The sequence below is a fragment of the Crocuta crocuta genome, unplaced genomic scaffold, assembly GCF_008692635.1.
Source record: "Crocuta crocuta isolate KB4526 unplaced genomic scaffold, BGI_CrCroc_1.0 scaffold31, whole genome shotgun sequence".
Lineage (NCBI taxonomy): Eukaryota > Metazoa > Chordata > Mammalia > Carnivora > Hyaenidae > Crocuta > Crocuta crocuta.
The window spans coordinates 5282483-5307716 of record NW_027528362.1 but is presented as its reverse complement, the minus strand read 5'-3'; the positions used below and the strand labels follow the sequence as shown (position 1 = coordinate 5307716).

The window sequence follows — 25234 nt, the reverse complement described above, 5'->3', positions numbered from 1 at the left end:
CATTCTTCCTCCACTTCCCACCTTCCCTTGTGGGAGTAAACGCTTCTATGTGCTTAAGGACTAAAACATACGCAAAACCTCTTAGAACAAGTGTGATAAAAGAAATCCAAAGGGCATGCAGGACAAGTAAAAGCATGTGAGAACAGACCAAACAAAAGGATGACTTAGACACAAGGACAAATGATGATCCAAAAAGGCAAATACGGCAAACACAAGCCTCTGAATAATAATGCCTGCAGATACATCATTTGTTTGATGATTACAAAAGTCAATGAAAGGAGTTTGATAAATGGTAAGCTCATGATACTAAGAGCAAAATTTATCAGGAACTGCGGAGTATTGCACTTGTTACCATTGGTGGGTGAAGAGAACCCTTACTATGTCCCTGGTAGGAGGGTATACTGGTACACCTTTTCTAGAGAAAATGATTTATTTGGGTAATTTTTAATTGAAAATCTTTATTACATTAGTATGCATTTAGATGTACATTCTATATCTAAGAAAATTTGTGCAAATTTTGTTACAAGAATGTAAGTTACAGCATTTAGAACTCGAACAAAGTTAGAGATGATTCAGATGTCTAATAGAGGAGGAGTGATTATATTTGCTTGCTACAACTATACTAAGGAATCTATACTATAGATACTATACTATACTATACCTTACTACCATACTAGGGAGCTTACCAACTATACTAGGGAATCCATACAATAGATACTATACTATGTTATGCTATAGATACTATATTACAACTATACTAGGGAATTTATACTATAGATACTACACTATACTATTCTATACCATACTATGCTATAGATACTTTATAACTATACAAGGGAATCTATACTATAGATACTATACTATACCATACCGTACCATACCATACCTTACTATATAATACCATATGTCACTACCATACTACAAGTATAGTAGGGAATCCATACAATAGATACTATACTATGCTATGCTATAGACACTATATTGCAACTATACTAGGGAATTTATACTTTAGATACTACACTATACTATTCTATACCGTACTATGCTATATACTATACGACAACTATACTAGGGAATCTATAGTATACTATATCTTACTATGCTGTAGATACTATACTTGTACTATACTAGGGAATCTATACTATAGATACTACACTATACTGTAGATACTATAATATAGTATACTGTAACTGCTATACTGCAACTATACTAGGTAATCCATACTATAGATACTATACTATACCATACTATACTATGATACAATACGATATGATATGATATGATATGATAATGATACTAACTATATTATACTATGCTATAGATACTATACCTATCTATACACAACTATACCTGGGAATCTATATTATAGATACTATAGATACTCTAGATTATACTATGCTATACTATACTATACCATACTATACCTTACAATGCTATAGATACTATATGTCTACTAGATCAGGGAATCTATACTATAGATAGTTTACTATACTGTACTATACTATAGACACAAGATATAGTATGCTATTGGTACTATACTGCAACTATACCAGGGAATCCATACTATAGATATGATATTATACTATACTATACCATACTAATGATACTATACTCTACCTTACTATGCTATAGATACTATACTACAACTATACTAGGGAATCTATACTATAGATACTATAGATTATACTATGGCATACTATTCTATACTATACCTTCAATGCTGTAGATATTATACTTCCACTATATTAGGGAGTCTATACTATAGAAACTATACTATATTATACTACGCAATAGATACGTTACTACAACTATACTAGGGAATACTATGCATCAATATCAATGATTTTGCATAAAAATGCTTTCAACAATATAGTCATTACATATTGCTCAACCAATTGGCATATTAAAAGGATAAATACATGATCTAAAACAAGAGTTCTGCAGTTGGATGGCCTGTAATAAATTTTTGTATAAAAACTTGTACCTCTGGTACTTACTATGTAAAATGGCAAACTATTTAAATTTTCAATTTCTTTTTCTATAAAAAGAAGAACAATTATATGTCTGCCTCACTGTGTTTGGGGAATATTAAAAAATGATAATACATTCAATGTTCTTAGCATTTTCCCTGTTGAAGAAGTATACATGAATGCTGTTCACAGAATAGCATAAATACATCATTTGTAAACTATATACATGTTTATTCATACTGATATAATATGCATATGATTATAAATCTCGATGGTTTCTTTCTCCTGAACTCTGAGTTTAAGCATGCGTGTTTGTGCTTGCTTGTTTGTTGTAACTACATTCGCTAAATTTTGGATGTGGAAGAGTATGAGTCAGAAGTTCTATTGCAGTAACAAACAACCGTAATATCTCGGCTGCATAAGACAAGAAAGGTTTCTTTCTCACTCATGTGACAGATCCTCAGGAGTCAGCAAAAGTCTCTCCAATCCTCACTCCGGGACCCAGGCTCACAGATCAGCCACCGTCTCAAACACTGCAAGTCCCCACGCCGTGGACAGGAGAGATGGCAAATCTCTCACTGCCTCTTAAACCTCTGCTCCAAAGTGGCACACATCAATTTTGGTCACATTTTTGGCCAAAGCCAGACACCTACTCAGAAGGAGAACCTCAATAAAAATAAAAATGTATACTTAAGTCAAGATGAATTTAAAATAACGTGTAGCCTATCATAAGCCATTTCAAGTTTTTGAGCAGCACGCTGGTATGAGACTAGAGAAGTTATCCCCTAGCTCCAATCCCAGGGAGCAGAAATTAGGATGAATAACTGTGTATCCAAATAGACTAGATGGGGGTCCTCTACCTAAAAAAAAGAAAGATCTATATAGGCAATAAGGAATAGAAATCAAGGAGCAATAGGGGCTCCTGAGTGGCTCAGTCAGTTGAGTGTCTGATTCTCGATTTCAGCTCAGGCCATGATCTTACATCTGGCTCTGTGGAGCCTGCTTGGGATTATCTATTTCTCTCTCTCTCTCTCTGCCCTTCCCCTACTTGTATTCTGTCTCTCTCAAAAATAAATAAACTTAAACAAGAGAAGAAATCAAGGATCAACAGGATTAATAAAGAATTTAAGAGATTATCTAAATTATTCCCCTACTTTTAAGCCATAATGATCACACTTAGTCACCACCAGCAGACGCAAGTAATCTAATTTAATTTCCAGTGCACAAATGCCTTCACTTAGCCCCTCAGGGGGACTACACTAAGGATCATCAGTACATTTTGCAGGGAGAATTTTTTTTTTCTTGGCCCTTAGCGAGCGAGCTGCTGAGGCTCTCGGTCTTGAGAACCGACGGGCCTTGTAATTGCTTTCCTCACTCATGTAAGCACAGCTGCAGCTGTCATTCACAAATGGCAAAACTAATCCTTTAAAAGTTTTCATATTGGCCATTTGCTTTAAAAGATGCAATGCCAATGAGTTTTCAGAGAAAAGGGTCCCTGATCACTGGTCCGAGCATCGGACTAGCTCTCCCAAATCCTTGGTCTTCATCCTCAGAGTCCATATTTTGTTATGGTTCCCTGGGGAATCACTCCACTCACCAATACCTCCAGCTCCCTGGGAGAAGCTTGTTATTGATCCCTAAAGTATTTTAAAAAGCTTAAATGAAATAAAAAGTATCATAATTCTATACATTTATTCAACCTCTTTGTCATAAAATAAACATATATATGTAAATACATAACATACGTTAGTAGCAGTTTTCATAAAATAAACATATATATAAATCCATAACTGATACATTAGTGACTGTCTAGGAAGGTAAGAGACAAATATGTGTTTGTCAGAGTTGTCAAAGATTGATATCCACAATAATTAAAATCCACAAGAATTTTCTTGCACTAACAGAACATTAAAAAATTTAGTCGAATGAAAAACAACTGGAAATATGTAGAGTGATGCTCTCTGTGGAAGAGATACCTTATATGCTTTTCTTATTTTTCTATCATAGAATTTATTATTTTTAACAATGAATGAATAACAGTAGTGTGAGGGACGTTAAGTTTTAATCTTTGTTCCTTTAAGAGCATAATAGGCCTATTCAAGCTCTCTAATGATGACATTTTAAAGTGTTTTTTTTTTTGTTTTTGTTTTTGGCTTTGTGTGTGTGTGTGAGAGAGAGAGAGAGTATGTGTGGAGGAAGTATAGACAGGGAGGGGAAGAGAGAGAATCCCAAGCAGGCTCTGCACTGCCAACACAGAGCCCAACGTGGGGCTCAAACCCATAAACCATTAGATCATGACCTAAGCCGACATCAGAGTCTGGATGTTCGACCAATTGAGTCACTCAGGCACCCCGATACTAGTTTATTAATGCAGACAGAACAGTAGTTACCTTCTGGGGTTACTGGTGAAATGGGGCAAGTCAGAAATAAAATTTCTGAAATGAAAATTTCCTTCTACCCATACCCTAACTTTCTGCTTATAACTGTTAGGGATACATATCAGAGTACGGGAAAATACCTGAGTATGGGAACAAATAATCTTGAGGACTTTGTCTTCTACATAAAGAAAATTCTAAGTAGTCAAAAAGATAAATGATCACAAAGAATGGGAATATACTGTTAGTGGGAAGGTAAAATGGTGTCACCACTTGAAAGACTGTTTAGCTGTACCTCAAAAAGTTAAACAGAGCTACTGTATGACCCAGCAATTCCACTTTGATGTGTATGTCCAAGAGAAATTTAAACACATACCTACACAAAGATTTATTCATGAATTTTCATACAACAATATTCATGATGGTCAAAAATTAGAAATGACCCAAATGTCCCCTAAGAGATGGATGGATAAATAAATGTGGGGTGATGGGCATGGAGGAAGGCACTTGTTGGGATGAGCACTGGGTGTTCTATGAAAACCAACTTGACAATAAACTATAAAAGAAAAAAAAAGAAATGTGGAAATCTACACAAATGAATATTATCCAGCCAGCAAAAGGAATGAAGTACATAGATAAACCCTGACAACATTATGTTAAGTGAAAGAAAGCCAGAGACAAACAGATCACATATTTTGTGATTCTACTTATATGAAATATCTAGATTAGGCAACTCCCTCGGGACAGGAAGTAGATTCGTGGTTTCTAGGGATTGAGCAGAGGAGAATGGGGAGTGATTGGTGAGGGACACAGGATTTCTTTTAGAGGTGATGAAAATGCTCTGGAATGAGGTAGTGGTGATGGTTGTATAATTGCATAAATATACTAAAAACAGGGGCACCTGGGGGACTCAGTTGGTTAAGTGATCAACTCTTGGTTTCTGCTCAGGTCATCTCAAGGTTCAGTGAGTTAGAGTGCTCTGTGCTGACAGCATGAAGCCTCCTTCATCTCTCTGCCCCTCTCCTACTCATACACTCTGTCTCTCTCTCAAAACAAATAAACTTAAAATAAATAGATAAATACACGAAAATCCACTAAGTTGCATAATTTAAAAGAGTGGATTTTATGGTATTTGAATTGTCTCTCAATAAAAAATTCACTTTTCCAAAAACAAAACTGCATAATGAAATGAAATTTCGGAAAAGAACGTCTTTCTCATTTTTCTCTTTCATGAACAAAATTTGTAATGATTTCAGTGACCAGTTCCTCCAAAGGCATATTTCATATTAACTTGGCTGTGTTCATGTGAGAGGTGAAATTGTTATTTCTTATTTTGATACGTGAAAAATAATGGAACCCGCTTTCCTCTAGATGCACTTTTTCTTCTCCTCCCGTGTGTACCGATCCGGAACCAAGACCACACCCGAGGACACGTACCTTTGAAAATAGCATCAGCTTATCCAGAGCCATCTATTTACACAATGCTCTCTCAAAAGCCAATAACCTCCTCCATGCAATGGTCATGAGTCTCAGAAATGTCAGTGGACAATTAAATGTCTCATTCAGAAAGTTTTGACCAAATATCCAAACTTTTTTTTTTTAGGAAGTGTACTCTTAATCTCATTTATCTATTTCGCTCATCCCCGATCCCATCCCTCTAGCAACCATCAGTTTATTCTCTGTAAGAGTCAGTATTTTGTTTCTGTCTCGTTTTTAATTTGCTAATTTGTTTTGTTTCTTAAATTCCACATGAGTGAAATCATATGGAATTTGTCTTTCTCTGTCTGCCTATTTCACTTAGTATTATACCCTATAGATCCGTCCATGTTGTTGCATATGGCAAGATCTCATTCTTTTTTTATGGCTGAGTAATATTCCAATATACATACATCCATACCACTTCTTCTTTATCATTCATCCATGGATTGGTTGCTTCCATATCTTGGCTACTGTAAATAATGCTACAGTAAACACAGCAGTGCATATACCTTTCCAAATTAGTGTTTTCATTTCCTTTGGGTAAATATGCAGTAGTGGAAATACTGGATCATATGATAATGCCATTTTGAATTTTTTACATTTTTAACTAAATTTCTGTTTTCCACAGTGGCTGTACCAATCTGCATTCCCATCAACAGTGCACAAAAGTTCCTTTTTTCTACATCCTCATCTACACTTCTTATTTCTTGTCTTTCTTATTATAGCCATTCAGCTAGGTGTGAGGTGATATCTCATTGTGGCTTTGATTTGCATTCCCCTGTTGACGAGTGATGTTGAACATCTTTTCATGCGTCTGTTGGCCATCTGTATGTCATTTTGGAAAAATGTCTATTCAGATACTTTGCCCATTTTTAAATAAAAATTTAAATTTGCTTGAGGTTTTTTGTTTGGGCTTTTTTTTTTTTTTTTTTTGGTGTTGAGAGTGCAAGTTCTTTATATACTTTGGATACTAATCCCTCATGGATATATCATTTGCAAATATCTTCTCCCTCTCCCATTCAGTTACTTTTCTGTTCTGCTTGTTTTGTTTGCTTAGCAAAACTTTTCTTTTTTAATGTATCAATGAACTAAACTGAACTGAAATTGAACAGACCTAAGCTAAACTGACTGTGTATGAGCAAGTGGGTGTGGGCATGCGTGTGCACCTGCACACATACAATAGAGAGAGAAAAAGAGAGAGAATATATTTCTCCATGTACTTTCAGTCATGGAAACTGGATGAACTATGAGTTCTGAAAAGACTAACCTATCCCTATTCAGGGATCTCAGCTATCTATTAAATAAAATGTATGTGATTTGAATGCATTTAACTCATAGGAAGTGGCAACAGGGCTGAGAGCCCTCACTTACCCCTTCCAGAGCAAGGTAGATCCGAGCTTCCTTGGCACTTACTGATGCTCTCCTCTGCCGACAGTGGGCAGGAACGTGGGTGCTCACACTTCTTCCCATACCAACCTACTTTGCAGTCACATCTTCCACAATTACACTGTCCATGACCTTCACAATGAAGGTATAGAAAATATGAAAAAAATAGACAATGAAGTCAGAAGTCAGAAATGAATGTTTTCTTTTCAACAGAGAATATCACAAATGAGCCAGGATCTTCATTAACACCATATTAAACATTAAAGCAAAGGCACATTTTTCTCAAGTTCTTAAATACCTGATTTCCATTGATTGATCATGAGGGGTAAAGAAAAGCAATAACTCCCAAAAAGATAAATGGATTCGTAAGGCTATAAACTTGAATCCATCAAAATCCAGGTACATGAGACTGCATTGGTCTGCTGGGGCCTAAATGGAGTATTTGATGGATTTGGTAATTAATTCATGTGGAGGAGAACCACAGGAAATTGAAAACAATTTGCTTTTGAAACCAGTCTTAACTTGTGGAGGCACCCACACTTAACTTCCATTACCTTTTTTCTACACACGACATGCTTAGTCTAAAGACTCTTAGTCTAAAACAAGTAATATCTGTAGAGTTCACATTCCCTGAAGATCAATGTAGTGAACACAAAAGAGGTCAGGAAAGATATTAAAGCTCTTGACACATGGTCACAGAGCCTGTAAAGAATTGTGATGAGCAGTGGCATGGTAAAGCAAGCAAACAAGCAAACAAACGAACAAACAAACAAACAAAAATGGCCTATTTTAATAATCAATTAAGTGAGCCCAAATCCTGGTCCCTACTTTCTCTAGAGTAAGGCTGGTCAAATATCAATCTCTCTGAGGTTTAGTTTCTTCATAATTTTTTTAACTTTATTTATTTATTTTTAAATAAATAAATAAGAGAGTGTGCATGAGCAGGGGAAAGGCAGAGACAGTGGGAGAGACAATTCCAGGCAGGCTCTGCACTGTGGGGCTCAGACTCATGAACTGTGAGATCATCACCTGAGCCGAAGTTGGATGTCTAACCAACGGAGCTACTGACGCAACCCTAGTTTCTTCATTTTTAAACAAGATAATAGTACATTATCCACATTTATCAGAAAGTTCATAATATATCTTAAAATGCTACATAAAAATGAGCTATTGTTATTTTTATTTGAGTCCACATCTGTAAACAAGTAGGAATAGAAAGGAAAGCAAGAGAGATGAGCTTTTCCTAACTCCTAATCAACATTCAGATACTCATTATTACAGATGCAGAACACTGTGGATTTCTATAAGTGTTGCAAAAAAATGCATGAAAGATTATAAAGGAAGTGGAATTATACTTTAAGTAAATTGAGGATAATCCTGATGGATGAAAATCCATGCTCTTTGTTTTGGGCATCTGATATTAATATAAACCATACAATATGGAAACTGTTCTTCAGTGAAGACTAGCCTATTTTCTCAATAGTCCATGAGGTGTGTGGCCAGATATCTATCATCTGAGTTGGAGAACTGGACAATCCACATATCTGGAAGCTTTTTACCACCTATTAACTTGGTTCTTCATGGAACGAATCTTAAAGTCATAGGTCAAAGTGGAATGAGATATTAGGGATCACTGAATTCAGATTTTGCATTCAATGCAATTACAATCCAATTTAACATACATTTATTGATCACTTACTATGTAACAGACTCTAAACAACAAATTCTGTTGTCTGTAATACTCTGCCTTTGAGCTCATCATTTTAGAGGGAAAGAAAATTAAGATTGCTAATAAATATGTATGACATGTCAATGGGATCATTTAAACCTTCAAACATAAGAGTTTCTATTACACTAGTTTATCCTATGGGCAATTATATTTCAGAGGTTGTTGGGCTTTGTGGCTTTTTGCCATTATCCTAGAAGTTCCTACCCTTCTTCTCAACCCTCATGTAATTTAGAACAAAATTTCCAAACAGAGCCACATTGTAAAAGCATAGATGAATAGCAATGCTAAAACAGATTTCAACATTTAAAGTACAGTTGATCCTGGTTTTTATAGAAGCCAATGGCTTTGAAATTCTTGGAGACAAGAGGTCTCATTTTGAGGACGGTCAGATCTGTCATGAGGATATGGAACAAAGTACAGAACAAGCTGCCATTTGTGAGACACGAGTTGACACTTTTAACAATAACAGTGAACAACAGGGTAATAGTGAAAGGGGAAAAAAAGCTTTACTCCTAAAAGTCTGAAGCAGCTGGGAATGTTAGAAGAAAACCCCAGTGGGAAAGGATGCCAGGCAATCCCTAGCTACCCAGAAGAATGCCCCCACACACCCGGTGGGGAGGACTGGATCCAGGTGTGGAACAAAGCAGGAGCCTATGCGAGGGAGAGCAGTGACTGAGGACAGACCCTTTTCAAGTTCTGTAGCTGGCATACAGTCTTCAGAGCAGCCACTGTTTTCTATCTCAGGTTCGCTCACATGTCAACATTAAAACAAAATTGGTGGCGGAATAAAAAATTCATGAAGACGGTCAGAATCATGAATTAGAGACTTTTTGAGTTAAGATCTGGTCCAATGAAGATTAAAAGAAGTCAGATGAACTGTGAATGCACTGACACAGTTTGAAAAAAAAAATGCAGCTGCTCTAGACCTAGAAGAAGAAATCTCTGAAAATCTTTCACCTTTATGCTCCAAATTCACTTTTGTTTTCTTATTGTTTTCCTCACTCAGTGTTTAATCTCTAAGCTTTCTTCCCTAATGTTATGCCATTTTTCTATTCCTTTGCTATCTCTGTGCTCTAATGCAATCACGGAGAGGATGGGATGGGGTGGGGAAGCAGCCTATGTGGTCCTATATCTCTATTTCCTGTGCATTTAGAGCAGCAGCATGAACATTCTCAAAAATGAGTCCTATAAATTTATGCACCACCCCCAGGCATCACCAACTCCAAGCAAAGCTGAGAAGAACATATACAACGTGTCCTCACTTTTGCCATGTATGTGATGAGCCCTAACTTCCTGTGTTTTCATGCCCCAGCCTTCCCCCAGTCCTCGAGTGCTATTGAGGGTGATTGACCCTCAGAAACCCTGGTAGTCTATTGTTTATGCACTGGAATGAATTAATGAGATTGTATCACTACTTTGACTCATTGCAGATTGAAAGCTTTTGCCTTTAAATAGGAAAGTATCACAGTGGAAGAATATTGCCCAGTTCAGGATGGCCGTAGCTCCTCCCCAGATCACCCACTTATGAGTCTTCTCTACACTATGCTATCTGAAGTCAACATCACTTGAGCAAGTGTGGGCTGAGGAAAGAAGAGTTATTAAAATATGAATAACCTAAGTCAACCATCCATAAAGAATGAAATTCTTGAGAGTCAAAAAATATACGGCAACCACTCTAAATGACAGCAGGGATAGAGACTGTTTCTTCTAAGTTCCATTGTTTTGAGAAAGTAAAAATACCTAAATCAAATATCCTAGTGAGGATCACAGGAAGCAAATGTGGAAGTAATAAAGCAAGGTTTAAATAATTCTGGTCTAATATGATGAAAAATAATATTAACAGTATTGTGAATCTAAATGTTTATTAGAGATTAAGTTAAAACATCAATACAGCTTTTACTTTCACAGTAATGAAGATTATATCCTACATCTTTCAATAATTCAAAAGTCACGTGCTGTTCAAATATATTTCAGAATATTATGGATCTCACTTTAAATGAAACTACCTTTTCTAGAAAATCCTTTATGATATTTCATCAGTAGAATTAGGAGATCAATTAAAAATGCATGGTATTGATATCACATTCTGAAGCCGGTATTGAGCCTTTCAGAGGAGACAGGAAATTGCAAAATGAAATAGTAATTTCTCTCCTGGAGTTACTAGTTTCTCAATTGCAGTATAAAAGTTATGCCAAAGATGGAGAGAAGGAATCATTTTATAGGGAGAAAATGAAGAAGATGAAAATGCTTGGTTTTGATATGTAAAAAAGAGTTTAGAAATGATGATTTGTTTAGCATGAAAATTCTTTAGACTACCATAATGTACCACAGCAAATCTTTCCTAAATAAATAGGGAAAGATACATAAAAGACAAAATTAGATCTGTGTTTTTAACCTAAACCTGTCATTAGTCTACCTTCTGGCCCTTATCTCCTCTTATCTTTAAAATGAAAACACTAGAAGAAGTGAATTTTGCCAAACTAAAATTTCATACATCTGCACTAGTTTGTCAAATATATAGATTGATCGATTGATCAATTGATAGATAGATAGATAGATAGATAGATAGATAGATAGATAGATAGATAGACAGATAGATATGGCTTCCAGGAGTTAACTTCATTGCTTCTAACCAGTATTCCTTTAAACTCTGAAACCCTGTAAACAAAGGATCAACAAATACAGAATGTAGTTGTTTATACTTGATACAAAACATGTGAAGAATTCACATTAGAGAATAGCTTTCGGAAGACCTATGACCTGCATTAAACACACCACACACACACACACACACACACACACACAGAGAGAGAGACAGAGAGAGAGACAGACAGAGAGAGAGAGAGACAGAGCAATGGAAGAACAACATGGTACTTAGCGTTGGTATGTAAATGGGAAGGTAGCCCATCTGTACCATGTGGGCAGGCAGTGGGCACCATGGCCATGCTGAGCACGTAGAGCTGGAACGGCTCTCAGGCCATTACAGGAGAGGGTGTTGACACCAAAATCTATTTTTTCTTTTGTAATCATTGTGCTCTTTTGAGTGAAGCCATGTCAGAAATGTCACTCCAGGACAAATGTAGTTGCATCCATTCCAGACCAATGTTCTTTTGCTGTAGAGGATATTTCTTTCTTTTACAATGATCAAAACTGCTCATCAATAGGAAAAGTTTGGGGGGACGGTAAATTAGATCTAACGAGTACTTGCTACATTTGATATATTTGATTTTTCTTTCAAGACAATGCAAACTGAATATACATAATCACTTCCTTCAGTTTCTTTCCATAATGCTTCGGTAATCCACAAATCTCCTCACATAATACGGTTCTTTGAAATGACTCCATTTTCCAAATTAATGGAACTCTAAGCCAGCACTTTTTTTGATAGTCAAGACAAGTTGAAAGATCAAGTTTAAGGTCACATAGCAGCATATTTTAACAGTTATGATATTTGGGAAAATAGACCAGAATGTAAGCAGCCATTGGGAATAAAAGTTATTTCAGAATCAGGAAGTAAATTCAGTGAGGCAGCAGCTTATAGAACTAACAAACCAAACACTTGATACATTTCAGGATGGCTGGTCACACCCTGGTCATTTTAGTTACACTCAACTTCTGTTAACGGTAACATCTTTGAGGTGTTGTGGATGTGTATGTATATGAGTGTGTGCATGAATTATATCTGTGTATGGAGGAACTGGTACACACACACACACACGCACAGACACACACAATATGTATGATGAGCAACAAATAGAAATGAAAGAAGAAGGGTGCCTGGGAGGCTCAGTTGATTAAGCATCCAACTTCTGCTCAGGTCATCATCTTGTAGTTTGTGGGTTTGAGCCCCACATCAGGCTCTGAACAGTCAGCACAGAAGCCTGCTTTGAATACTTTGTGTCCTTCTATCTGTCCCTCCCCCTCCCACTCTCTCTCAAGAACAAATAAACATTAAAAAAAAAAATGAAAGAATAAATAAAACTGATTTATTTGGGAGCAGGGAACAGGTTTTAAAATACTTATTATCTTCTGTATCCATGATGTAGTAGATAGAGGAGGCACAAAATATTTACATTTCAGTGTATTACTGAATAGATGAATGGACAGGGTAGAAATGAATGAATACAATGAGAATGTCCATTAAAAGAGCAACGTCAGCTAACCCACTGGGAGATTTCCGTGGGACTTAAAAAAGACGAACACCGTCAGGATGGTAAGAATGGGAGCTAAAAATAAAGCTGCATTTCATCTGAGCCTTATTACCTTCCAGCCTTGCAAAAATCACTAGAGAACATTGACGTAGTTGGATGACTTCTGTCTCCTAGCAGGCAGGCACCAACGTGGCACCCTTCCTGTGGTACAACTCAGACGGGCGATCAGGAAAATTCTGGAGACTAATAGTGCACTAAACAGAACATAAAGAACTCAACAGATTTAGGGAAGGAACACCAGAGGGGGATACCTGCCCCAGATGGTAATGACGTGCAGAGGAGCTGAGCTTTATAAGAATTTTAAGCATCCGGAGGACGGTGCTTCCTCACCAAAATAAAGTGAAATTGAAGAATTTCGTTTGCACCACTTGGAGATTAAACTACATGAATCTTTAGGCTCTGTCTGTGTTTCCAGATGACACTTAATGGCCACATGAACTCTGTCAAGTTACTTAATCTTTCTGAACTTCTTTCCTCTACTGTTAAAATGCAGATAACAATATCTCCCCCTCTGAGTGAGTTAGGGTGAAGGTCAAATGGAATAAAGTGTGTGAAATGGGCTAAAAGTGTGGAGTCTCTGTTAAAGCGAATTTCTGCTTCCCTAAATTCCTCCTTTTTTATAAAAATATGTATTTGTTTTGAGAGAGAGAAAGAGAATCCCAAGCAGGCTCCGTGCTATCAGCGCTGAGACAGACTCGGGGCTGGACCTCACCAACTATGAGATCATGACCTGAGCCAAGAGCAAGAGTCAGATGCTCAACCCACTGAGCCCCCCAGGCACTCCAAATTCCTCCTTCTAAGTGTGAGAGGCCTTCAGCAAATGAATGATAAAATCATGATTAGAGAATGATGTCTGGACCACAGTGCCCCATCCCCTCTTCCCACACCCAAGAGTCTGCCCCCACAGCATGGAGACCCCATGTGAAGGGTTAAGCACTCACTCCTCAGCTCCTCCCATGACAAACCTGACCAACCACAGCCATCACTGCCCAATGGCTTCACTTTCCCTGAAGTCTCAGAGGATAGGGAGGGCCGGAAAATGTGAGAAAGAGGAAAATAGGGCATTAGAAGAAGGGAGGGAAGAGATGAAGTGGAAAGCCTCAGATTCCAAGGAGGCCTCCTGATGACCTTCACCTGCGCAGCCTATATTGGTAACTCTGAGCCTAAACGACCCACAATGGAATCGTGAGCTTATAACAGGATTGAAGTGTCAACTGAAGTGTCCTTGCCCATCTTCACTCTGTGATCCCCTCCCTCACAGTGACACAGAACAGCACATGTGACCCTGAGTGGAATGTAGCTATTCTGAATTTTTCAACTCCACTCCAAAATCAAGGTCATGGGCTGATCAAGGATGAGTGTACACTACGCAAAAACAAGACCAAAAAACCATCATATCAGAAAGTCCCAAACTTTATAACTTTTTTTATTGAAAGCCTGATTATCTCCTTCATTTCCCCATTTAAAATTGTACAAATTCATCTTTTATCTCACAGACCATCTTAAAGTGGCATTCTTAAATGGTATTTCCTGAACTCAAGTATAGTTTTAATTACCCACTCCATGTGTATGACTCTAACCTCACGTTTAGACCTGACCCTTCAGACTCATACATTCAACAGGCTGAAAAAAAAAAAAATCAACTTTGGATCACGAATGGTCCTTTATGCTCAGTAGATCTAGAAATGAACTTGACAACTTCCTGCTATGTTCCCCATTTCAGTAAATGGCACCAACACTTATCCAGACAACCAGACTGGATGCCTGTGACTGTAGCACTTTGCTGCCTAAACCCATCATTAGCTCCCCACTGCCTTTGGAATAGAGTCAGTTCCACAGCAAGGTATAAAGACCTCCAGTTCTGTGTCTCACCAGCTTCACCTTCTGTCACTGGGCATTCTGGGAGTAACTAAAATGATTCTAGTCCCCTGCTCAGATCACACACCCCTATTCTCTTTGCCTAGGAGATGCTTCTCTTATCTCTTTTTATCTGCAAGCCTACCTTTGAGGAGGGTAAGGGAAGACATGTGCATGGGGCTAAAAACTATCAGCAACCCAGGAGTCATACATCATCACCTCTGCAAAGAGCCTCATCACCTTAGGTGTCAAATAAGCCCATGCCCAACATTCTCTATATATCTTATTTATTCAGTTTATTTGTTGCATCTCCAGCTCACTGGGATAGAAACTACAAGAAAGGAGGGATTTTATCTGCTGTGTTTGGTGCTATACCCCCAGCATCATGGCCAGATGAGTAACAAATACATGACTATGCAAATCTCCCATAGCATCGTGTATTAAAATTTCATGTTTGTGTGGTGGTTTTGTTATTATTGTTTTAAAAAACGATTTTTTAATGTTTATATTTGAGAGACAGAGACAGAGTGCAAGCAGGGGAGGGGCAAAGAGAGAGGAAGACACAGAATCCAAAGCAGGTTCCAGGCTCTGAGCTGTCAGCACAGAGCCTGATGCCGGGCTCAAACCCATGGACCGTGAGATCATGACCTGAGCCAATGTCAGACGCTTAACCAACGGAGCCACCCAGGTACCCCATATCATTATTGTTTTTTGGTTTTGTGTTTTGCTATACAGTAAATTTCTTGAGGGTGGAACCTATGATTTTTTTTTTTTTTTGTATTTTTGTACCATAGTATCTTACACAGTGCCTCCAGCATAGCTGGCTCTCCATAAATGTTTGCCGTATTAAATTCAAGTTTAAACAAAAATTGTTTTCAGTAGGGAAATAACCTGTACATTTCTCTAGATGCACAGACCTCATTAACATTTTGATTCTGTCCCTTAGCTCTGAGGCCTCCAGCAAGTTACAGAACTTCCTCGGGCCTCCGTAACCCCAATAACAAAATGAGAAAATATCCACCCATCGACTTTTAAGAAAAATAAACACAATGACCTGGAAAGTGCTTGGCACAGTGTCTGGAGTAAAGATCCACCCAAGAGGTGCCAGCCGCCTCATTTGCATCGTGTAGACAATGGTGATACTACAGAACACTCATATATAATGAATAACCGAGAAAAATCTGCAAAGGGAATTTCCCCCAAGAGAATGGTGTTCACAAACTGTGTAGGAGAGTCTCCTGAGCATCATCAGAACAGGGAACCCCTTCTGCCGCGCATGGTGTTAGCAGCGGGCTCCCTTCAGCCGGGCCAGAGAAGCCTCCGCAGCTGCAGAATCGTGATTCAATAGGGCGGCCCTTTCCTCTCCCTTTGCTGACAAACTTTCAGGAGACAGTGGAGTCTCCTATCTACTTACACACCAGTCAAGCAGTCAGGCCTAAAAAGATGTATGTGTACAGGTCTCTGTCCTCTGGATTGTCAAATATAACCGGACTGAAAATCCCTAACTCCATTTTTGCTCAGTGACACTTTTTCAGACAAATCTTTCTTTTTTTCCTTTGCACCGTTAGAAGTTCTGGCAGAGTGTGTTTTGGCCTTTGCACTCAAGGCTGCAAGTTTTGTAAGGTCAAAGGTCATGTTTGTCTCCTTCGCTGCCAGAGCCAGTAGCCTGGATGCAGTCCAGCCCCTGGCAAGTGACACCTGCTCTATAAATGTTTATAGAATAAAATTTTGGAATCCCGTTATTGATATTTAATCCTCCACTAATCCGCAGAATACTTTTAACATATAAATTATATCAAGGAATTAATGCATTCAATATCCACGAGACGGGGGCCTGGGTGGCTATGTCGGTTGAGCATCTGACTTCGGCTCAGGTCACGGTCTCATGTTTCGTGGGTTCGAGCCCCACGTTGGGCTCTGTGCTGACAGCTCAGAGCCTGGAGCCTGCTTCGAATTCTACGTCTCCCTCTCTTTCTCTGCTCTCCCTGCTCGCACTCAGTCTCTCAAAAATAAATAAACATTAAAAACGAAAATAAAATATCCACGCGAGCTATATCATCTGAAGTTTTGTAATATATGTCTGCAGCTGTTCTCGTGGTCCCCATCCTGGATGCTGTCACCTGGTCTGCTGGTTTTTGTGCACTCAGAGCCGAGTGGCCCATGTCTGTAGGAGAAGGTTCTCTTTGGGGAGGAGTTAGCTGATTTTGGGAAAGCGAGGCCCTTACATCCCTCGTCTCTGCCCAATGTGTAAATTCTCTGAAGGGTTTGTTTCGCGCCAACAGGAGCGCTGTGAATATCAAACGCTTTCCATGCACAGATTCGGTTCTTTTACAGTTTCTGTGCGAACCACAATGAAGCCTCAAAACGGGCAAATGAAAATGTTTTCTATTTAAAAAAGCGAGTGAGGAGAACACGTACCTGAACAGAAGTCATCAGAGTATCTGTCGTAGACGGCCCTGCAGTCTCTTTCATCACACTCACAGGTGGCCCCGTGAATATCCCCCCAGTCTCCAGTTGGGTCAACATCGTGGCAAGAACATTCACCACACACACAAGTCCCTAGATGGGAAAGCAATTGGATATGGTTTTCATGCAGAAACACCATGAAAGAAAGCATCTTACGTGTTGCTTTTTAAAATCTTTTGCTTACAGTGTGTATTTGGAAAATACATATATCGGAGAAAAACATTCTACAAAGGAAAAACACCATCTAACGTGGACAATAGAGATTCTTTAATAAGCAAAAGTTATTTTCTGTGTCTCTAGTTGTGTGGGTTGTGAGACGTGTCCTTAGCACGGTAGTGGCTTCTCTCCAAAGTAGCATCAAAACAATAAACACGAGTTAGAATCTTCGCCCTCAAGAAATCGGCAATCTATCATATGACAAATGGAAGACTGTAGGGTCAGGTACCAAAGTGTAAAAGGTAGTTATACCTAGATTTCTTAAATGTATTTTAAAATATCTGTATCTGGGGGCNTCCTCCTAATCCTCCTATACGCGCAAACATATGGTATTTGTCCTTCTCTGCCTGACTTATTTCGCTCAGCATAACACCCTCAAGGTCCATCCATGTTGCTACACATGGCCAGATTTCATTCTTTCTCATTGCCATAGTTATACCTAGATTTCTTAAATGTATTTTAAAATATCTGTATCTGGGGGCGCCTGGGTGGCTCAGTCTGTTGAACGTCTGGCTTCGGCTCAGGTCGTGATCTCACAGTTCGTGAGCTTGAGCCCTGCTCAGGCTCTCTGCTGTCAGCGCGGAGCCTGCTTCACATCCTCTGTCCCCCTCTCTCTCTGCCCCTCCCTTGCTCGCATGCTCTTTCTCTCAAAAATAAAACAAACATTTAAAAAGATAAATAAAATATCTGTATTTTAAAAAATGAGGGGCGCCTGGGTGGCTCAGTTGGTTAAGTGTCCGACTTCGGCTCAGGTCATGATCTCACGGTTCGTGGGTTCGAGCCCCGCGTCAGGCTCTGTGCTGACAGCTCAGAGCCTGGAGCCTGCTTTAGATTCTCTATCTCCCTCTCTCTCTGACCCTCCCTTGCTCATGCTGCCTCTCTCTCTCTCAGAAATAAATAAAACATCTAAAAATTTTTTTAAATGAATGCATGTGGCTTTCATAATAGTATAACTGAAGTGGGAGCAGAAGATGAGGAGAGGTATGTGCTAAAGTGAGTACAGCATGACACTGAATAAACCATTTGGGCAACACAGGACATTTATTCTATCCCGATTAGCTGTGTCTACAACGAAGGCTTTCTGGCCCTTGGAGATGGGCTAACAAGGAAAAGGAGGTAAGCCTGTGCAGGGATTGGTGTCTCTCTCACCCCAGGGAAGCAATGATGAGAAGAGATCCAGGGGAGATGCGGATGGAACCTTCTGAGAAAGAAAGGGCTCACTGCAGTGCCTCCCCCCAACTTGCCTCCGGGAAACCCCGAATCTCACTGCTAAGCAGCCCCATTTGAAACATGCTGCCTCCCAGTCTGCCTCTGCCAGATCTCCCTATCGGACAAGCTCGAAGCACAGGGAAAGAGAGGCAGGAGGTGAGATCGCAGCGGCTGGCGAGCGGGGTGTGTCTCTTAGAGCCCATGCATCCCTGCTGCAGCACCGGGCCAGTCCACAGCCCAGCCATTTCCATTTTGCTCCTCTTTCCTTTCAACATCTCATGGGAACACAGCCCACGCTTCCTATACTGACATCACGACGGTGATGACTGACCCTACTGAATAGAAAGAAGCAGGGAGAAACATGAATTAGTGGGATATATAGTCAGACCTACTCTGCATAAATTAAAAAGAGATTTTCTTTATGCTTTTTCTTCCAACTTCAGGCCTTTGGCTTTTCTTTCCCTATGCACAGAAACGTGGCCCATTTTTCTCTTCTGCATCAATTTCTTATGCCATTGTTTAAAAAGAGAAAATCAGTTGTATGTTAAGGTTTTCCACATAAGCATTATGTTAAAAAGCACCGTTCATTTACAGAAATTAAAAAATATAATTTTCCTACTTTCTCAATTTTGTAATATTATAGAAGGAAATATGGTCCCTTATTTATATTGTCAAGCAGGCAACAAACGGTCCAACATATTTCTCTTTTGTCTACCAGTTTAGTTACTAAGTGAAAAATGACAATACTTTCAAAGATTTCTAAGAAATTGTTTATTTATTTTTGAGAAAGAGAGCAGGGGAGGGGCAGAGAGAGAGGGAGACAAAGAATCCCAAGCAGGCCACCTGCTGTCAGTGCAGAACCCAACATGGGGCTCAAATCCATGAAGTGTGAGCTCATGAGCCAAAATTGAGTCAGATGCTTAACCAACTGAGCCACCCAGACACCCAAGTGTTTTCCAGGACTTTTAAAAAGTATTTAAATAAAACTAATTTGATTTGACATCAACAGCTAACTCCCTTTAAAAGACATTTTAGCAATACCAGTATAGTCTTAAAACTCATGTCGAATGTCAGTCTAAACGTTATGTGGTTGTCTGACACACAGTTTCTATACCTGTCCCATATCATTTTTATTATTGCAGATAAAAGTTAAGTGACTCCAGATCAATTCTGTATTACAACCAAGCCTTCCATTTACTCATAATTAAGACAAAAGGGTTTCTTGAATGCTCTCTAGATAATTAGATGCTCATGCTGTCGATGGTTCTGTTTGTCAAGACACATTTAACAGAAGTATCTACAAGAATACTTTGTATTGTCTTTTAGCTCTACTATGTTTTTTCTGGATGGCCGCCAAAGAAATTATAGTCCCTATGTTAACTATTTGTTCAGTGAAGCTGAAAGACCCACAGCAACTTTCTTATCTTGCAAAGTCAAGCACTGTAAAAGACGACTTCCCTCCACACCCAAGGAAATACAGAGAAAAGGAGGGTTAACCATGAAGGGCTTTGTTTTCCTCCCAATTCATAGTAATGTGGATGAATGACACACCTCTGTTACTGCAGACTTGGCCATCTGGAGATGTGCATCTTCGCTTGCTCTCCCAGGGGGTGATATCACACTGGAATTCACATTTATCGCCATGCCAACCAGCCTCGCAGTAACAGTTTCCACAGTAACACTTTCCATGGCCTTTACCCAAAATGAATTTTATAGAGTGAGGGGGGGAAGCAAATTTTAAAAGCAAAATTTACTTTCTGCCTCTTTGTGATCATTTTTGCCTTTTGAAATAATATACTTATACTCTATAATCCTTGCTTAAAATAATCAAGTAATGGATTTGCCCCTCGCACATCATGATTGTGCATACACCTCCATAATCACACACACAATGCAAAAGCAGGTGTCTCCTAATTTGTCCTAGCCAGGTAGCTGGTGAAAATGAAAGAAATTTGAAGAAATGACATGAAAGAATGCGAAAGGCTGGTCTACTACCCTTCCGATCTCAAGTGCATGCATCAGGGTCAAATGTATGCAAGCATTCGTGCTAAGGGCATTTCTTGAATTAGTCATCCAAGTATTTCATTTGAATTCAACCATTGAGAAACCAGTGGTACATATTTACTTGGAAGCACATTATTAATGACTGACCGGTTCCTAAACCAGAGGAGATATTTCACCTTTTCGTTCAACTGTGGCCCACAAACTGTTGTGTTCCACCATGTGGAAAAGAGGTTTTCAGTTCAACCAGTGTTTATTACTCCTTTAGGCCAATAAAGTAGCATGGACCCTTGGCCTCCCAATCAAAGCCCCCTCCTATTCATCAAGGGGACAGGATGTCCCATCAGTTTGTGTTCTAATGCCACCACACCCCTTCGGCTCCTTTTAAACTTTACCCTGCTCATTTGTACTTATGTCCAAGCCACCCCTCTTGAACTGTCACATCATTGCTTCTTGCATCCATATCTAGCAATCCTACAAGTTCCCCAAAGTAGCAATTCTATTTACCTCAAGTCACTTCTTAGATCCTCCCTTTTTGTAGTTACATGAATTCCTAGTAGTATAGTTATGTAGTTACCTACCCAACCATGAATGTGTGTTTCTTCTTGTAAATATGATGAAAACAAGGGTCATGCTGGGTTTTGCTTAGTCTATTCTTTCTGTTTCATAGAAATTTATGTTTCATCAGAGTTTATAGCTAAAGTCTTTGTTCTTCCCTCTCTCTTCTCCTGCAGCCATAATCTCAGAGGGCCCTTGGGAAACTAATTGTGAGATTATTTTTTCTTCCTAAACACTATGGCATTTCTGGCTCATGGCAAAAGTGTCTCACACAAGACAGGGGGATATACAATAGAATATTTTGGTCTCTTATGCTATTCCTGTCTATAAAAAGAAAAAGCAGACATACATCAGAGAGACAATGGGAGAGAGCAAGAGGAAGAGTAATATAGTGAGATATAAGAAAAGCACAGGACCCAAGCGCATGATGCCATGTTTTCTACCTAAATGAGCTCCACCTCCATGGAGAGGTGTCCATGGAAAACCTCTTATTAATCTAATAGTCACTGATCAATTCTACAACAAATTTTAATTTGTTCACTTAAACAAATGTAAAGGCTACCAAATGATTTCATCAGTAATAAAATATAAAAGCTATACCAATGATATCTCTCAGGTACCCACACAAAATATCACATCCCAATGCTATGTCCTCAGGACACTGGAACTACACTGGAAAATAGCAAGACAACTGTGTGCTAAAAGCTTTTCTAGAAGTCAGTTTTTTCAAGACTTAACTTTTAAACTAGAATTTATTTCCTCTGTAATTTCAGGAAATTCATATAAGGTGCTACATAGGTAAGGATTACCCTGACATTTACAAATAATCCCAAATCTACATTCTTTACACTCAAATTATTTGTATATTTATAAAATTCAGAATGGAATCAGGGTTTTACTAAAAAACCATTGAGATATAGGTGAATAAGGAAAGAAGAGTCATGTAAAACTACACTTGTATGTAGATCTGAAAAATTAAGCGGATATCTTCACAACCCAAATGAAAATACTGTTAACAAAACACATTTGGATAATGGAGATAAAATATAAGCTTGGGGCAATACACAGTCCAGACAATAAATATCATTCTTTGCTTTGAGTAAACTGATGGAGCAAGAAAATCTCCTTTTAAATTGTTTTACTGATGGGCTGTAGAATCACCTCTTAACAGATTGGTTTCATGCGAATGAATGATGTGTGGAAAGATCTACAATTCCAGTCAAAGTCGCCACCAGAGGATATTTACCAAAGCGCTGGTGTTTATGGTCAGAAACTTTGTGCCTTAAAACTGCTTAAGTCTCAAACAAATGGAGATAGTAAATAGCAAGGTTGGGAGTTAAACATTTCCTGTCCTGTTACTTCAAGTCCAATGTTTATATTTACACATGCAAATAGACTTTGCTTTGGTGATGTGTATCAAAACACAAGAGCCCCAAACATGTTCCCTTCCTCTTTGTTTTGGGTACATGATAATTGGAAATGAAACATCAGGAGGAGGGCAGATACATAATATTTGTGGGTAGATTTACCTAATTGTTCTAGTTATTTTGGATTGAGCCCACTCGCAGAATTGTCCGAGTAGCATCTAGCTTAGGTCACTGCCTTGAAAAATGTACATTTTGGTGTTTGTTTTATCTTGGTGGGTTGCACAGCAAGAAAACCAGAGAGAACCAAACAGACTTCAGATAAGAGTATCTGGATTATCACAAGATTTGAAGATACAATTTGTTTTTGCACACAGAGGGCCGGGTTGGCCTAAGTCAGTGGCACCTTCCCTGTGGCTCTATGGTCCCCCGGCCCCACTGGCTCCTCATCCTTCCATACAAAATACTCTTCTGACATCACCCATCCTTGCAGGCACAATAGGATTCCATGGATTGGAATCATGTCAGAGATAAATGAAATAAGTGATCGTTTATTAATGGAGAGATGAGGCCAGATGTAAGCAGGCTAAAATTTTTAATACACAGCAGAGAAGAGTTTATGTGAGCTGAAGGGATGCTCATTGGTCTCTCCTCTCCTCTTCTGGGCTACCCACAGTTGTTGCAAATGTAAACTCTGGGAACAGGCTTGCAGATAGGTAAGCAGAAAAGGACACTTTGAGTGATGAGGAGGGGCCTTCTCATGGAGCTCCAAACTCCAGGGCCCTGATGCATTCTCCATGGGGAGGGGTCAAGAACACAGTCTTTGGTATCAGACACACAAGAGTCTAAGTTCTACTATAATTGCTGGAATGACCCCGTGTACATTACCTAACAGATGGGAAGAACTTATTGCCGTGGTTGGCGTTAGCAAGTGTGGCACATATAATAACAGGTACAGCAGAAAAATGGGTTGAGTGCTGTTCGTAGAAACATAGAAAAGATCATGAAAAATGGTATCTAGGTATGTGGTGGAGAAGAATAGATTCAAGGCTAATAATCCTTTCAGGCTCCAATGTCTCCGATACGACATGGGACTATTTAAAGGCTGATGATTTAGAAAGGGAAATAAAATGAAGCTAAAACATGCAGTTGAGAGACTGGGAGAGAAGAGGCAGAAAAACAGTGGCTGTGGTACGCAGAGAAGATAAAGTACCAGTAGGAAGGACCACTTCAGAAGCACACCCTTGCCTGCTGTCATCATGATCTAGCTCTCCCATGGAAACAGTCTCATTTTGCATTTATGAAGTACTAGTACTATTTTTTTAAATAGGTTTCATGCCTTATATGAAATGTTTTCCAAATAAATACAAATTCAGATTAAATGAGTAAACTTAGTGCAGAAATTTATAGAGAGATAAAAGTATAATAAAAACAGGTCAAGAATCAGGTACTCTTACTAATTTCTGCGCAGTGTACCTACCTCCACATATTTCTTCCGTCTCATCGTCTATGCATTCTCTATCATCACATTCACAAAATTTACCGTAAACAAGGCCACTTCCATCTGGATTATCACACTTACACCTGCCACAGTGACATGTACCTAAACCATCAAAACAAAACAAAAATTGTTTGTCAGACGCATATAAGTGATAATGATTTTTTTTAAATAGGTTTCATGCCCAACGTGGGGCTTGAACTCATGGTCCTGAAATCAAGACCTGAGCTGAGATCGAGAGTCGGATGTTCAACCCCCTGAGCCACGCAGGCACCCCAATAATCAATGATTTTTAATATCTTTCAAAGACAGAGACAATTCAAATCAATTTAATTTTCAGTTATGTATTACTGTGGGTATGAAGAGATAGATAACAAAGTTCTTTCTTGGTAATTATAGTATAGCAATTATATGTTATGGCACATAACTATCATCATTGACCTCTAATAGTTTCATTAATGTACGATTTATTTATTCATTCATGTAAATATGACCTCCCCAAGTACAGAGCTACTTTATACATGGCCATCCAGTCAATGCATGAATGACTATCTTCTGATTACACCTGGGTCTGAAGTGTACTAAAGCATAAAATTCTAAGCTTTGTAAGGGAAGTAGCCTTGCTTATCTTCCTCACCAGTATTTATTCAATGCTTTGCACAATATTTGAGCATACTCTTTATATAATAAATATTTGTGGAATTCATTAACAAATGCATAAATTAAAAACTTAGAATCTCCTAGTAATTTCACTTCCACAGTGTTAAAACTGATACATACATCCTTATGACAACAGGACCAGAGCAGGTTTTCTTAGGTATAGAGTCCCAAAACCTCACTGAAACCTCAGGGCAGCTCAGAGTGACACAGAGGCCCTGGAGTCATCTGGTCTACCACTTGCCGCACATGTGTATA

The 25234-nt window shown here is 38.8% G+C and overlaps 1 protein-coding gene across 2 annotated transcripts in view; it reads right to left on the bottom strand.

Moving 5' to 3' along the window:
* ITGBL1 (integrin subunit beta like 1) overlaps window positions 1-25234 on the bottom strand; it is a 208013-nt gene that overhangs the window by 92516 nt on the left and 90263 nt on the right. For both annotated transcript variants that reach the window (XM_077753978.1, XM_077753979.1), the window contains 4 exons: window positions 24302-24424; window positions 20450-20590; window positions 17426-17566; window positions 7196-7342 (listed from right to left, as the gene is read on the bottom strand). In XM_077753978.1, the coding sequence (XP_077610104.1) occupies window positions 7196-7342; window positions 17426-17566; window positions 20450-20590; window positions 24302-24424 (552 nt within the window). The remainder of the gene's footprint in view (window positions 1-7195; window positions 7343-17425; window positions 17567-20449; window positions 20591-24301; window positions 24425-25234) is intronic.